The sequence below is a fragment of the Chrysemys picta genome, chromosome 7 (genome assembly GCF_011386835.1).
Source record: "Chrysemys picta bellii isolate R12L10 chromosome 7, ASM1138683v2, whole genome shotgun sequence".
NCBI classification, from domain to species: domain Eukaryota; kingdom Metazoa; phylum Chordata; order Testudines; family Emydidae; genus Chrysemys; species Chrysemys picta.
In genome coordinates this window covers 49,823,314-49,839,221 of record NC_088797.1, presented here as the reverse complement: position 1 = coordinate 49,839,221, position 15,908 = coordinate 49,823,314, and the positions used below count along the sequence as shown (strand labels likewise).

The following is a 15,908-nucleotide window of genomic DNA, read 5'->3' as shown; positions in this document are numbered from 1 at the left end:
TTGTCCCCTGACTGCCCCAACCTTTATCCACACCCCCACCCCCAGACAGACCCCTGGGACTCCCACGCCCCATCCAACCACTCCCCACCCACTGACAGCCCCCCCCCAGAACTCCCAACCCATCTAAACCCCTCTGCTCCCTGTCCCCTGACTGCTCCGATCCCTCTCCGCACTCCTGCCCCCTGACAGCCCCCCCCAGAACTCCCAACCCATCTAAACCCCTCTGCTCCCTGTCCCCTGACTGCTCCGATCCCTCTCTCCACTCCTGCCCCCTGACAGCTCCCCCCCAGAACTCCCAGCCCCCTACCCCCCCCCCGCTCCTTGTCCCCTAACTGCCCCCTCCTAAGACCCCCCCCAACTGCCCCCCAGGACCCTACCCCCTACCTGTACCCTGACTGCCCAAAACTTTCTCCACTCCCCCCAAAAAGCCCCCCCCCGTTTCTTGACCTCCACCTCCAGAACCTTCCTGCCCCCTGACCTCCTTACCCTGCTGCTCAGAACAGAGTGTTGGGCTCTGTGCAGCCGAGCCGGACACGTGGCTGAGCTCCCCAGCACAACAAAACCCGGTCTGGCCCTGCACAGTGTTGCCGGACTGGGCTGCAAGGCAGCTGCTGGCTCAGAATGCAGGGCGGATCTGGCTCCTCTACAGCTGCTCCTGAGTCCAGCCCGGGACTTCCCTGCAGCCCTCCCAGCCACTCTCTGCTAATCCCGGACATTGTGAGTGCTTTACAAATTCCTCCCGGACGCTATTTTTAGCACACAAAAGGAGGACATGTCCGGGGAAATCCGGACGTATGGTAACCCTAGGTCTGTGTCCTGGCAAGCAGCCAGAACTGTTGCACGCATGGGAGGGAACTAGGGGCAGGAGACACAAGGGTTGAGTCTCCTTTGCACTATGCCCCTTTTAGGCCCATCTGGCAGCACTAGGGGTCATTATTGCTCACCACCCCCCACCGGGGCTCCCTCAGCTACTAGCACCTCCTAGCCCTGGGGCAGGCAGCTCTAACTGGCAGGGGGACAGGTCCCCAAATGGCCACCTCCCCTCAGTCCTGCACGCCGGGACTCAGAGGATGGGACTGGGGCCAGAGCGGGAGTCTGAGCAGGAGGTAGGAACCCAAGGGCTGGGCCTGGGGTAAAGGGAGGCCCAAGGGTTCATTGCAAGGGCACCACCTGGGAGCAGCAACCGGCCTGGGCATGTGCTGCCTGGCGCCACCCAAGGCCTGACCGACTGTGATGGCTTCCCGTGCACTGATCTCCGCGAGTCTCTGCACCGGCCCAGGGGTGATGCCAGTGCAGGTACATCAGCCCAGAGCAGCGCCCTGCACTGTGGGGGGAGATTGTGGGAGCTCCATCACTGGCCAGTCTTACACCCAAATTGTCTGGTTTTCCACAAGCTCTGCCTTGGACGTTAGTGGGGGGCAGGGCTCTGGCCTGTGACAGGGGCTAGGGGTCAAACTAGCTGATAACAATGGCTTCTTCTGGCCTTGCAGTCTTTGATTTGCCCCCTAGAGCCCCTGGGACATTGCAGGGGTGGGGAATCACCTAGGGGCAGGTTTGCCCCAATCTGCCCCCTCCTGTCTCTTTGGCCCTTCATGCCCAATCAGCATTAGGCTGGTAAAGGCAGCCCCCTCCTCCAACTCTACATGTAAACGAAATCCCCCCAGTTTCGCTTGGGCTCTGTGTCGCCCGCTCTCCGGTGGGCAGCGCTGCTGGGAGCTTTCTGCTGCTCCTTGCAGCTGGTGACATAATCTGCACTGCTCAGTTTCCACTTCCAGCCAAAGCAGGCCAGGCTGCTTCCTTGTCACCTGCTGGCACTGGCTGCGCCACCCCTCCGCCCCGGGCCAGGCAGGCATGGGAACTTCCCACGCAGGGAAGAGATGGAAACCGAATCCGATGCCCCTGCCCCAGCCAAGGAGTGATCCCCGGCTTCCAGCAGCAGCCCACACTGGCCCCTCCCTTGTCACCCAGCTCGGCCTTTGCAGTTTCGTTTCTCTAGTGAATGGAAAACGAAACTTAGCAGATCAAAACCGGAGAAACCCTTAGCTCTGCTGCTGCCAGTTAAGGTGGCCTTAGGGAGCAGATCCAAAGTGCTAGCCCAGGTGCTTCTCTGCCCTGGCTCCCGCACTGGGGTGTACTATAGGTGCCCACCTCCCCCAAATCCTTCTGTTCTTCCTTCAGCCAGGCTTGAAAATGCCCCTCAGCCAGTGGGCAGGTAGTCGCTGTCAGGGTCAAGGGGGAACCTCTCCATCATTTAACCAGCCCTTTCGTAAAGGAAGGGGCCGGCCTGGCAGGCTTGCTGCTGGAGACGAAGCACAGCAGTGGGGAGGCTGCCATTAGGCTGCAGACAGACGGCTCCAGGACCCCCACTGCCGCTCAGAGGTGTCCAGACAATAGGCGGCAGAGTGACATTAACAAGACTCTGGGCTGGGAGTTCACGTCCCCCCCACGGCCCTTCATTTGGGTCTCCTTGATTCCTAAATTCCAGGGCCAGAATGGACTCTGCTCTCCTGTGCAGCACAGGCCAGTGACCCTGCCCCAAAATAACCTCGGGCGCAGCCCCTCCAGCAAAACATCGGGTCTTGCTTTAAAAATGGCCAGGGATGGAGAAGCCACCAGCCCCCTTGGGAAGTTGTTCCAATGGTTAATTACCCTCCCTGTTAATTACTGTCCCGGGGGCAGTTAACAGAGAGTCCCTGTGTCCCAGCCTGGGAGCATGAAACTGACACGGGTGAGGTCCGGTTTCAGAGTAGCAGCTGTGTTAGTCTGTATCTGCAAAAAGAACAGGAGAACTTGTGGCACCTTAGAGACTAACAAATTTATTAGAGCATAACCTTTCATGGGCTACAGTGTCGCTCTCAGGTGGGTGGGGGAGATAGACACTGAAGTTAGGGGCTGGCATGAAGGACAGCGCCCCCAAGCATGGCCTGAGGGCAGCCCCCTCCTAGGAATCCCTGCAGCTGGGGATGGGGGAAGTGCATTGGGCTGCCCCTGGAATTGGGGATGAGGACCAGCCCCCAGGCTTCTCTCCTGGCCCATGCCCAGCAGGTGTCTGGTGGACAGTTCCAGTCCTGTAGCCCAGGCCACCTTAACAAGCTCAGTCTGACGCCATCCACAGGGGAGGAGATTAGCAAGGCTGGGCTGTGCCCGAGTTGCTTAAAAGCAGCAGCAGCAGAGGAAGGCAGGGACAGGGAGCAAAGCAGCAGAGATGGAGCTGTACCAGGTGTCCGCGGGCTCACTGGATGCCTGGATCGCGGAGCATCTCCAGCCCAGCGAGGAATTCCAGCTGCAGGTGAAAGACACTGTCCGGAGGATCTGTGATTTCCTGAAGCAGACGTGCTTTGACGACATCAAGGTGTTCAAGACGGTGAAGGTGAGTCTGTTCTGGACCAGCTGCCGGTGTGAAAGAGCTTGTAAGGGCTCCTTTGGTGCAGGCAAAAGCCTGGGTGCCTACGCTGTGATCAGGGGAAGCCGAAACCCCCAGCTGGACAGGCCAAGGGATGCTGAACAGGGCTCCCACTTACAGCTGACTACAGGGGGTCATTATCCCAAATCCACCCTGGCTTCCTCTTTGCCAGTGAGGTCAGGTAGGAAAGTAGGAGCTGCATTGTCAGGTCAGAGCAGTTTTAGCCCAGTAACCTATCCTTGACAGTGACCAACACCAGCTGCTTCAGAGGAAGGCACAAGATCCCATCTCATGGACAATTATAGAATTATTTGCTTATAGGGGAAGTTTCTTCCTGACCACAGGCTGTTAGTGGTTGGTTTATGCTCTGAAGCATGAGGGTTTGTCTCCCTTGTACATTTCCCTTTCTGCTGAAAACAAGTAGGGATGTTCTAGTTATCCTTCGAATGTCTAATCCTGCGGAGAGTGGCCTCATTGAGTGAGTTCCACAGGTTAACTATATGCTGTGTCACAAAAAATACCTTTGAGCTGTTTTAAATGTGTTGCCTTTTAATCTAGCATTATTAAACATCTGATATATCTTCTCTGAATCAATGGCTTCCAACCTTTCTCCTGTTGGGTCACTACCTTGTAATCAACACTCCCTTTACCAATAACAGGACAGGAAGTTTGCAAAACCTCTCCCCAGTCCCATTTATTACGTCCAGAAAAATTACACTAAAAGAGAGTTATTGAGATTGCAACTCAAACATTAGGAAATGCCAGAGGTAAGGTGGCCTGTTTAACCTCAATTCGGCCCCATTGTGCATATGTATTACAATACAGGCTTTAATTACATGATTGCATATTATTTTTTCCATGGGATCCTGCCTCATTCAGAGCACAGGGTGCTCTATGGGTGAATCAGGGCCAGGTAGTGAAGGAGACTGGTGTCTGTAGGATCCCTACAGACTTTGCAGCAGATGGAAGATGTGCAATGAATGGGGCAGGAGGTTCCCGGAAGGTCTCCTGGGTAAGACAGTTGAATGCTGCACTGGAGAACTGGATTCTCTCCCTGCCTCTGCTACTGAGTTCCTGTGTGATGCTGGGCAAGTCACTTACCCCAAACTGTGCCCAAAGTGTGCATTCTTCATTTTTTGGGTGCCCAGTTGGAGCCCCCGGGGTCTGATTTGCAGAACTGCTGAGTGCTCACAGCTGCCACTGAAGCCAACAGGAGCTGGGCTTTGACTGTACAATGTTGTGACGGTGCCGCCTGTGGGAGCCAGCTGAAGTCACTCAATTAGGGTGAACTGCAAACAAAACGGAGTAGACAAACCCCAAACGCTGGTGGATATTCCAATTCTTAGATTTACCAAGCCAGCACAAAACAACTTCTATATTGCCTCACTGGTTACTCAGAAGTTCAAACTACGCAGTTCCCTTAAAGTGCCCAGCCTCAGGACTCCATCCAGACACACGTCAGATATGATGATGATTACCAAAAATCTTATCTCATCATATAAAAGAAAAGGTTCTTCCGATCCCAAAGGATCAGCCACATACCCAGGTCCAATTATAACTTAGATCTTGCCCAAAATACACGTTTATAGTCAATTTTCATTAACTAAACTAAAATTTATTAAAAAAGAAAAGAGAGAGAGTTGGTTAAAAGATTAATATACATACAGACTTGAATTCAACTCTTGAGGTTCAGATACATAGCAGAGATGAGCTTGTAGTTGCCAAAAGTCCTTTTAGAAATAGTCCATAGGTTATAGTCCAATGTGCATGCTCAGGGTGACTTCAGTCAGTGACTGGGAATCTCAATCCTTATGGCTTAAGGTTTCCCCCTCTTGAAACCCAAAGCAGATCTGAGATGAAGCAGGATTGTGTCCCAGGGTTCTTATACATTTCTAGCAGCCTTTTGGCCTGAGAAAACAATAGGCTTAACTCTCCTTCTCCCAAACATCCTGGCAATTAGCACAGGGTAATTTATCCATTAAACAGTTCAGATACAGGTTACCACAACCTTCAAAGAGATATATAGACAATAATACTATTTCACTCAAGTATCTTCCTAAATGTTAATATTACCTTTTTGATCTTTGAATCAAAGCTATAGGAATAGACTAGACTTGTTTGCTTACATCACAAGACCTGAGCAAACACCTACCCTTCTACCTCTTAACAATGCAGACTTGCATTTCAAAGCTCTATTCATTTACATATCTTCCTAACCAGTTTCTAAAGTTCGGTCAGTCTGTGAGTTAATTAACTCTTTCTGGCCCTGTCATCTTTCAATGAGATATTATATCACACTCATAACATCACAAACATGCTATATAAATACTATGTTATCTATGGGACTGGCCAAACTCTGACATATCTGTACTGAGCATGTGCAAAGGGAGATATTTCAAAGGTTCTTAGCTTGGGCAAAATTGCATGGATTTTCACGGGCACGGCAAAAGGCGCATCCCTGAGACGCAGGTCACCCCACTGCCAATTTCAACTCTCTGCCCCAAAGCACGAGTGGGGGACGTTAGACCATCATCAGTGATCAAAAGGGGCTGCGGGGGGAGGGCGCCCCTGCAGTGTACACTACAACACTGGATTCATCTCAGGAATATTTTCTATCCCATCCTAACGCTTCTGGTTTGTTTCTGGCTGCCCAGCATGGGGGATTGTGCCAGAGGGGTGACCCGGCTGAGCGGGCGCAGGGGTACAGGCCCCCATGCAGCTCAGCGCCCTGGGTTTGTTGAGAGGGCAGCACAATGAGCAAATGCTTCTGTTCCTTGGCAGGGCGGCTCCGCAGGGAAGGGGACGGCCCTGAAAAACAATTCGGATGCGGATCTGGTCCTTTTCCTCAGCTGCTTCTCCAGCTACCAGGACCAGATGGAGAACCGTGCGGCTGTGCTTGACACTGTCAAGCAGAAGCTGAACCGGTGCCGACAGACCATCGCCTTCAGCGTTGACGTGGAGGTTTCCCAGCCGAAGGAGAAGGGCACCTGCCCGCGCTCACTTTCCATCACCATCCAGTCGAAGAAGCCGTGGGAATCCATCGAGGTGGACGTGCTCCCGGCCTACGATGCCTTAGGTAGCAACTGTATCCCTGCCCCTCAGCTCGGCCTTCAGGGATCCAGCAGGTTTGGGGGTACCCACCCCCCTCAATGGCCTCATGGGCCCCAGGGCTTATCCTGAGAGAGCTCATGGGAATGAGGGTGCAGCCTATGTATGGGACACAGCAATAGCTCAAGGCCCATTGGGACTGGACTCCCCTCAGATCTGTGTGTGGTGACCCTCCCTCCACTGTCTCCTCCAGGGCAGGTGACTCCTGGCAGCAAACCTTCCCCCCAGGTCTATGAGGATCTGATTCGGGCCAGAGCCGGGCCCGGTGAGTTCTGCACCTCCTTCACCGAGCTGCAGAGGGACTTCGTTAAGCGTCGCCCGGCCAAGCTCAAGAACCTGCTGCGGCTGGTCAAGCACTGGTACAAAGAGGTGAGGTGCCCTGCCCTGCCCCGCCCTGGTCAGTGATACCCCCCTTGCTCCTTCTCACGCTCCGCCAGCCCTAGGGGTTACCACTGTATGTTAATGCGAGTTCAGCTGAGGAGCTCTCCTGGCTGACAAAAGAACCTCCCACACCTTAAAAACCGCTCTGGAATAAAGCTACTGAAGGTGATCACAGGAGCCCTTCCACCTGCCAGCGCTTCTCAAGCCTTTCAAGAAGATCACTTTGCTTCCCAGCATTTTGCTTGCCGGAGGTGGTGGTCATCTCGGCTTAAGCTGGTCTTTCCTAGCTCGCTGCTCTCCTGGATGCTCTTGGGGTGGGCTGCGACAGCTGGGTTCCATCACCCCATCAAAGGGCCCTGGGTGTCACTGGAGACAGACGGGACACATTATTCGACATTGGTGAGGCCTCATCTGGAATACTGTGTCCAGTTTTGGGCCCCACACTAGAAGAAGGATGTGGAAAAATTGGAAAGAGTCCAGCGGAGGGCAACAAAAATGATTAGGGGTCTGGAGCACATGACTTATGAGGAGAGGCTGAGGGAACTGGGATTGTTTAGTCTCCAGAAGAGAAGAATGAGGGGGGATTTGATAGCAGCCTTCAACTACCTGAAGGGGGGGTTCCAAAGAGGATGGAGCTCGGCTGTTCTCAGTGGTGACAGATGACAGAACAAGGAGCAATGGTCTCAAGTTGCAGTGGGGGAGGTCCAGGTTGGATATCAGGAAAAACAATTTCACTAGGAGGGTGGTGAAACACTGGAATGCGTTACCTAGGGAGGTGGTGGAGTCTCCTTCCTTGGAGGTTTTTAAGGCCCGGCTTGACAAAGCCCTGGCTGGGATGATTTAGCTGGGAATTGGTCCTGCTTTGAGCAGGGGGTTGGACTAGATGACCTCTTGAGGTCCCTTCCAACTCTGATATTCTATGATTCTATGATTCTATGACACTGGACTAGATGGATCTTGGCTCTGATCCAGTCTGGCGAGTTTGCTGAGTCCCTCTCTAGCAGTCCCAGAATATCTGTCCAGATCACTGGTCCCCAAACTGTGGGGCACACCCCCCTATGGGCGCACAGAGGAACATTCAGGGGGGACACCGCAGGGCCTGGGCCAGCCTCCACAGAGGGCAGGGAGGGAGGGCCACCCAGCCCCGCTCTGCCCCCAGCTCCAGCTCTGCCCCCAACCCCATGGCTCCGCTCCCAGCCACAGCTCTGGCCCTGGCCTTGGCCCCCGGCTCCCAGTTCTCGCATGGGTGTGGACAGATTACATTATGGGTAAAGGGGGCACGACATGAAAAGTTTGGGGACCACTGGTTTAGATGCCTTAGGTCACTTTTAAGCAAGCGCTCACGAGAGCTTCTGATCATGGACTGGACCAGAGATTAAACAACAGAATCGTTGGCCATCTTGAACAGAGTCTGACTGGGAAACAGAATCCATTAAAAATAATTCAAAAACAAAACAACAATTTATATATAGATACAGATACAGATAGATAAATTCCTCATTGGAACTAAATTGTGTAGCTTCATAACAAACAAACACTCAAACATCCAGTCTCAAATGTGTCCTCCTCTAATCTCAGGGCAAGCAACTGAACAAAGGGCAAATTTCAGATAATGATTTAACGACCTATTTGCTGCTCACTTGAGTGGAAATTACACTAGCCTGTCCAATGACACTTTACAGGGTCAGGAGAGAAGGATTTTCTTTATCCTAATAAACACCTGAAATGAGTCAGTGCCTGATGCCACAGCCTGTGGGGACTTCACACCAGCAGTGGAAATAAAATGTGGAGCCTTCCGTTTCAGAAGCATGGACCTCTGCCACCTGAGCTAAAGGAGAATCCCCACTAGATGTTAGCAATATAGGGTCTTGACACACAACTGAGCAGGTCTGATTACACACACACACTCTCTCTCTCTCTCTCTCTCTCTGTCTCCAGCTAGTACATTACACCCCGGCTCACCTTGTCTGGCCACTGCAAAGTAGTTGAGGGTTGTGGTGAGCACAGGACGTGGGCAGGGGAAAGGTCAGGGGAGGGCACCCACCTGACCAGGCAGCAAGAGGAATTTGAGGCCCCTGTACTCTCACCCCATCCCATGTCTCAGGCCGGCTTCCCCCCATCTCCTTAACAGCTTTCCAAGACAACGTCGGGCTTGCCCCCGAAGTATGCCCTGGAGCTCCTGACCATCTACGCCTGGGAGAGCGGCACCAAAGGGGCGGAGAACTTCAGCACATCCGAGGGGTTCCGCACGGTGATGGAGCTGCTGTGCCGGTACCAAGAGCTCTGCGTCTACTGGACCGAGTTCTACGATCTCCAGTCCTCCGTGATAGGGCCCCATGTCAAACAGCTGCTGCGGAAGCCGTGGTAAGACCCCTGCATCTGCTCCTCTCATTTCTGCGCAGCTCACTCACATCTGGCTGCAGCTCGGCCTTCCTTCCTGCGTGGGCGGGAGACTCTGTCATACCCGGGGACATGCGAGCAGAGAACTGGCATCTCTGCTCAGCGTCTCTCAGCCCTGCCACCCACGAGACCCCTGCGGTTACACTCAGCACCAGCCAAGCAACATGGCCAGCCCAGTACACCCTGCACCATGTGCAGCCAGGCTGCCTCTGGGGGCGTACGCCCAAGGGGAGCCCCAGCCCCATGGAACTCACTGGCCAAACCCCATTAACTGAAGGGAGCAGGATTCCACCCAGCAGCACCCATATGAGCGTGAAAGGGTGGGGGGCTCACAGCCTGGCACAGGTCTGTCCCCCACTCCGCCACCATTACCCTGTGCCTCAGTTTCCCCATGGGCATGATGGGGATGATGACACTGACGGGGTGAGGGCTCGTGAATGATTGCGTGTGGTACCCGGCAGCACCCCTGGGCCAGCACTAGAGATGGGTGCAATAGTATTGCAGGGACTAGGGCAGCAGCTGTCTCCAGCCCCTCAGCTGCCTGGACACTGGCTCTTCCAGGGTGGGTGACCCCAGACCATACTCACCCTCCACCATTGCCCCATCCCCGAGCCCCTGGGACTCTGGCTCCAGTCGGCCAAGCCTGAGACTCCCTCCTCCAGCTCCCCTCTGCAGTGCCTGAGCCAGGCAGGCAACATGGGCAGCAGGCAGCTGAGATGTGTCAGCAGCCTGGACACAGAGCAGGGCCCGGCTCATGGGGGAGAGGGAGCGGGCTGGGGCACACAGCAGAGCCTCTGGCCACGTGGGCTGGTGGCTCAGCCCAAGAGACATAGACAGAGAGAATCTGTTGTGTGTTCACAGCCCCGTGATCCTGGATCCAGCCGACCCGACGGGAATCTTGGGGCAGGGAAAGAGCTGGGACCTGCTGGCGAGAGAAGCCGCCGTGTGCCGGGACCAGCTGTGCTGTAGGAACGGCCTCGCCCCCATCCGCTGCTGGGATGTGCAGGTACCGACGCCTCTCAGGGCCTCTTCCCACCCCCGCCTGTGACGAGCTCTTCCCTGTTCAGAGCCTCCCGAGCATGGAGTAGCCGGGAGCTCCCCCCACTGCCAGTGCTCCTGCCCCCTCCCCACAGCACCCCCTGCTGGGAGAAGCTGGGGCTAAAATTGCTGCCCCTGCCCACAGCCAGCACTCCTGCCCTCTCCCCACAGCAACCCCGCTAGGAGAGGCTGGGACTGAAATAGCTGGGAGATCCCTCTCCCCCCACAGCCAGCGCGCCTGCCCAGCTCCCTGCTACAGAATCTGATGGGCCCAGAGCTGCAGGAAACATTCGTGTTGAGATTCCACTCCCCAGCAGAGGTTCCGATTCTAGGGTGCCGTTAGAGGTTCGCCGCTGCCCCACCTGGGCTGTCTGACCCCCACAAATCCCCATCTCCTTGTGTCTATTCCAGCCAGCCAGACCCATGCAGGTGATGGTGAAGCAGCTCTCAGGGGTCAGCCTGGCCCTGCGGCTGAGCCCATACACTACCATATGGGAGATTAAGGAGGAGCTCGAGCGTGCATTGGGCATCTCTCCCTACACGCAGCGCCTGGCCCTGCAGGAGCCTGGCCTGGGAAACCAGCTGCTGCTGGACGATCAGACCCTGGCATCACACGGCATCTTCTACGACACCACAGTTCTGATGCTCACGACCGAGCCCCAGGAGATGGAGATCTTCGTGAAGGACCATAACAGCAGAACCATCCCCTATGGTGTCCGCGCCAGTGACACTGTCCTGGGCCTGAAGAAGAAGATCGAGGATCGTACGGGTGTCTCCGCCAGCCAACAGCGCCTGACGTTCAACAGCAAAGAGCTGCAAGACAACTACACGCTCTCCCATTACAGGATCCGGAGCAAGAGCACGGTCTACCTGCTTTTGCGCCTCAGGGGTGGATAAGATGCTCACTGAGTCACAGGGACCTGCATCCCAGCAGAGAGAGCATCACAGTGGACTATGTTTCCCAAGATTCTTTGCATGATAATTCAGGGCTTTGCTAATGCCTCCCACGTTCCAGAATCAGCACCGCGTCCTTCTGTAGTGCCAGCCCATCCCCACACCTCCTGCTGCAGCTCTTGGAAGCTCTTTCCCGCCGCTCCATGGCCCGTTTCGGGATGTACTGCCCCCAGTGCAGAGCTGGGTGCTGGGCGCCCACCAGACATTGTTCATTAATCCCATTGTTGTAGTCCCCTTCCTCCTCCCTGTCCCGACTCCACTGATGTGTGTCACCATCTCCATTATTATGTCGTGCCAAATCCCGACCGGTGTGTGCTGCTTGGAATCCGAAATAAACAGCTTCCGCTAATCCCAGCTCCTGAGTGTTGTGTCCATGGGATGTGGGCCCCACCTGCCCTGTGCATACAGCCGGGGGGTCATGGATTCAGAGATTCATTTACTGAGATCATCCAGTCTGACCACCTGTGTCACACATGCCGGAGACCTGCTCCACATTAATTCTTCCAGCAGATCCAGCAGCAGTTCTGTGACTGGGTCGTGGCCCCCCCATCCGACCCAGCTACAGCAAACTTGGCCAAGTTGTCTCCCCCAGCAGCTTTGTTCAACGCACACAGCCCCACCGGCTGCCTCAGCAGGGCAGTGCATTGTGCATCCCATAGTGCCTCAGTGGAGACAGCGTACCTGACAGATGGGGACACACAGCGGCACCAGCAGCATGTGGGACAGTGCACGCTGGGATATCTGTGGCACAGGGAGCTGGGAGTGTGTCATGGACACGGTTATGGGGGCAGGACCGGCTCCAGGGTTTTTGCCGCCCCAAGCGGCGGAAAAAAAAAAAGCTGCGATCGCGATCGGCGGCAGCTCCACCGTGCCGCTTTCTTCTTCGGCGGCAATTTGGCGGCAGGTCCTTCCCTCCGAGAGGGACAGGGACCCTCCACCGAATTGCCGCCGAAGAGCCCGACATGCCGCCCCTTCCCCTTGGCCGCCCCAAGCACCTGCTTGCTCAGCTGGTGCCTGGAGCCGGCCCTGTATGCGTGAGGCTCATTTACACGCCTGGCTGAGCTATAATCAACCTGCTGGCTTGTTACCAAGTGCCCACCTCCAGGCTGAGCTGGAAAGGCACAATCTGGGAGGAGTAATGTCCTGTATCGAGCCAGGAGGGGGCGCTGTATGGAGGGCAGGGGGTGTGGGCTCAGTGAGGGAACCAGAGGGTTGGAGGGTGGAGACTGTGCCCATGATAAGAGGGACTCTGGCCCAGCCCAGTGCAGCCGGCTCGGAGGTATGAAAGAGGGATTTGCACACCATGTTTCAGCTCAGCCGGCCCATGGGACAGTCAAGGCCACGGGATGCCCAGATGATGTGGGATGGGATAGGCCATTGCTTATAGGCCATGGGCAGCCTTCGCAAGTTGAGCACAGCGGGGGGGCGGCATTCCCTTTGGTGAAAAAGCCCATCAGCCGTTGGGGCGGTGACTGGTCGCCTCCTAGGCTGAGTGTTAGAACTGGATCCCAAAATGCCACCCTCTCGGCTTGAGGCTGGCGACAGAGGCTGCCTGTGACGGGGAGAGCCCAGCAGGGCCCTATTGAGATTCCAGGCCTAAGGCCAATGTGGATAGGTTGGGAGAGCCACCTGGGGTGTGGGTCTCGGGAGCCACGGGGCAGGGTACCAAGCTACTGCCCCCAGAGGCTGGGGTAGGAACAGCTGGGTTGATATTTTAGCAGCACCCTGAGAGCTCACCAAAGACCCTTGTTCTGCTGCCAGGCCTCTGCCACTTACTGTGCCCCACCTCTCTCTGGGTAATAACCCTGTGGGGGTGGGGCACAGTGATAGAGTCACCCACTGGCCAGCTGGGTGAAGCCCCAGGCCAGGCAAGGCCCTGTGATGGCACAGTGACCCTGGGACTGTACCTTTTCCTCTTCCAAGCTCATCTCTCACCGAGGCAGGGTGCTGCTGGCCCCCGTGGGAGCAAAGATGAAATCAAGCCCTCCATGATAGCGTGATCTGGGGTGGGGGAAACAGGCGATGCGCTTTGGGAGTCAGGGTATTGCTGAGCACTGCTCCAAAATAACCCCCGAGAGCAGATCTTTCAGGCAAACGGCCAATATGGATTTTAAAATTGCCAGTGATGGAGAACTCCCCACACCCCTTGGTTAATTCCAATGGTTAATTACTTTCACTGTCAAAAACCTACGCCTTACTTCCTGGCTGAATTTGTCCAGCTTCAACTTCCCCATTATGCCACTCCACCTAAGTTGTTAAACCACATAGAGGACCTCACTAAACTAAGAAGGCAAAAGCACCATAAAACCAAATGCCCTTTGGCAGACCAAGCGATGATATCTCTGGACTGCTTTCAGAAAACTGCTTTTCACATTGATTGTGAGATGCAGGAGACCTTAACTGCTCCTGAGCCCCGACACACTGGGCAGTCCAGTTCCTCCACTGGTTGCGGTTGCTCACTAGTTGTGGTGCTTCTTCACAGGTGATGCCAGTGCATTCAGCATGGTCACCCTCTTCTGCCATGTTTTCCTCACGTTCTCTTCCTCGCTGGGGCAGCCAATTACAGGCTTGCTTAGCAGGTCTCCCATCTGCCATACAGTGTCTAGGTCCCAACCGCACAAGCCTTTTTTGTTGATGATATTTTCTAACCTGTCCTGCTCTGCAGCTCCCTTCCTTTCACGCTGGTTGTTTTGTTTTTCCACAAAATGTGTATTTGCAAATGCACCATTTGGATCATTCGGGCACTGCAAGGTCAGTCCATATGCAATATAATGATTTCCAGGGGCTGTTGGAACAGGTATGGGGGAACATGGGGCTACTTCTAGAGGCAGGAGGAAGTGAACCTAGAAGTGGTATCAACCCAGCAGCTCAGGAAAGGTGGAGAAGCAGCAGATCACTAGTGATGGGCTTATAATTATTTTGAGCTTTGGTGGCATTGGCTGGCGTGAATTGCTGGAGATCCCTGACTGGAAAAGAGGCCAGTTGCTGCAGGCCGCTGGGAGCAAACCACCCATCTGTGCCATGGAGCAGTTTCGTTGTCTCGTACCCGCTGGGTGCGCGAAAGACTGACAACGAAGCATAAATGGCAGGTTGGGGAGAGAGACATCTAGCTGCTCAGTGTTGGCAGCAGCTGTTGAATGAAACCGCACAGGAGTGAGGGCATAGGCGCCGACTCTGTGGGTGCTCTGGGGCTCAAGTGAAAAAAATAGGGGGTGCTCAGCACCTTCTGGGCCTGATTAATCTTTTGCAGGCCCTGGTGCCCAGACTGTGGCCCCGCCCACTGCTCGCCCCGCCCACTGCTCCACCCCAAGGCCCTGCCCCCCGCCCGGCCTCTTCTCCCCCAAGTCACCACATGAGAGGGGGGGGAGGCGGAGAGGAGCACCCACCAGCAAAACAAAAGTCAGTGCATGTGAGTGAGGGGGTTGGTGTGTGGATGGGGGTGTAGTGCTGGAAACACTGCAGCTGTTCCCAGCCCAGAGAGAGATAAGGGGGGGAGGAGGAAGGGGGAGATGGTGAGGATGTGGCAGATGAAGGAGGGATGTAGGGGCCATGGGGAACATTCATACACCCCTATCCATGCCCCCATTGATGCCCACACAAAGGGTTAATTATATGCGGAAAATATCTCTGTCCAGCCTGCTGCCCCCCAACACTTAGCAGAGAGGATGAGCACCCAGCGGCAGATGCAATGCCAGGATCAGCCAGCAGGGGGAGGCAAAGGGCAGCATCCAGCTTCCCTCCTGTGCCCGACTGTGCACACAGCAGCACGGACTGCAGCAACGGGAGGGGAGCCGCTCACTCTGCAGCGCAAGGCATGCTGGGATCTGCAGCCTCCCTGGGCCTGAGGGAAGGGGAGGGCAGCAGTGGGGCACCACAGAACACACTTGCCGTGTGGCAGGAATGAACATTTGACTGGGCCCCAGCTTATGGTGGAGGGGCAATGACCGCAGAGCTGACGTCACAGCAAATCATTTCCACTGCACATGAATTAATGTTCCTAAAAGTGGCATTGCCACAGGCTCAGCTTTGGGTGGGCCTGGGTGTTAGTGGGATGGGCTGTGGCCCCTCCGTGGTGAGCTGGAGCCGGTTCGCACCGGTTCGCAAGAACCGGTTGTTAAATTTAGAAGCCGATGTAGAACCGGTTATAAAGGGGCCGGCGGGTGGGCAAACTCCAGTCCACGGGCCACATCCTAGGATTACCATACGTCCGGGTTTCCCCGGACGTGTCCGGCTTTTGGGTCTTTAAGTAGCCGTCCGGGGAGAATTTGTAAAAAACTAAAAATGTCCGGGATTTCCTCCCAGACGGCTATTTAAAGACCCAAAAGCGGCTGACTGGGCAGCCGCGCCGGATTGAGCCGCTCACTTGGGGCCTCTCCGGCAGCAAAAGCTCCTCCCCTGCTTCCCCCCCTCCCCTGCAGCTTCAGCACACCGGCAGCGCTGCACGGGGCCTAGGCATAGGCCCCGCTCCCGGCTCCGCCCCTTCCCCGCCCCCATTCCAACCCCTTCCCCAAATCACAGGCCCTGCCTCCGCCTCCGGGCACACCGCTTTTCCCCTCCACCCTCCTCCCTCCCAGACTTTTGCACGGCAAGCCTGGGAGGGAGTGGGAGAAGCGGAGTGCTCAGG

General features: G+C 55.6%; 1 protein-coding gene across 1 annotated transcript; it reads left to right on the top strand.

Annotated features, from left to right (window-relative positions):
- The first annotated feature begins 3,016 nt into the window (after positions 1-3,016).
- On the top strand, positions 3,017-11,633 carry LOC101952746 (2'-5'-oligoadenylate synthase 1-like). Its single transcript, XM_065551392.1, has 6 exons — positions 3,017-3,370; positions 6,185-6,479; positions 6,705-6,880; positions 9,024-9,256; positions 10,154-10,298; positions 10,742-11,633. The coding sequence occupies exons 1-6, from the start codon at positions 3,206-3,208 to the stop codon at positions 11,225-11,227; spliced, it is 1,500 nt and encodes a 499-aa protein (XP_065407464.1). The 5' UTR covers positions 3,017-3,205; the 3' UTR covers positions 11,228-11,633.
- The last annotated feature ends 4,275 nt before the right edge of the window (positions 11,634-15,908 follow it).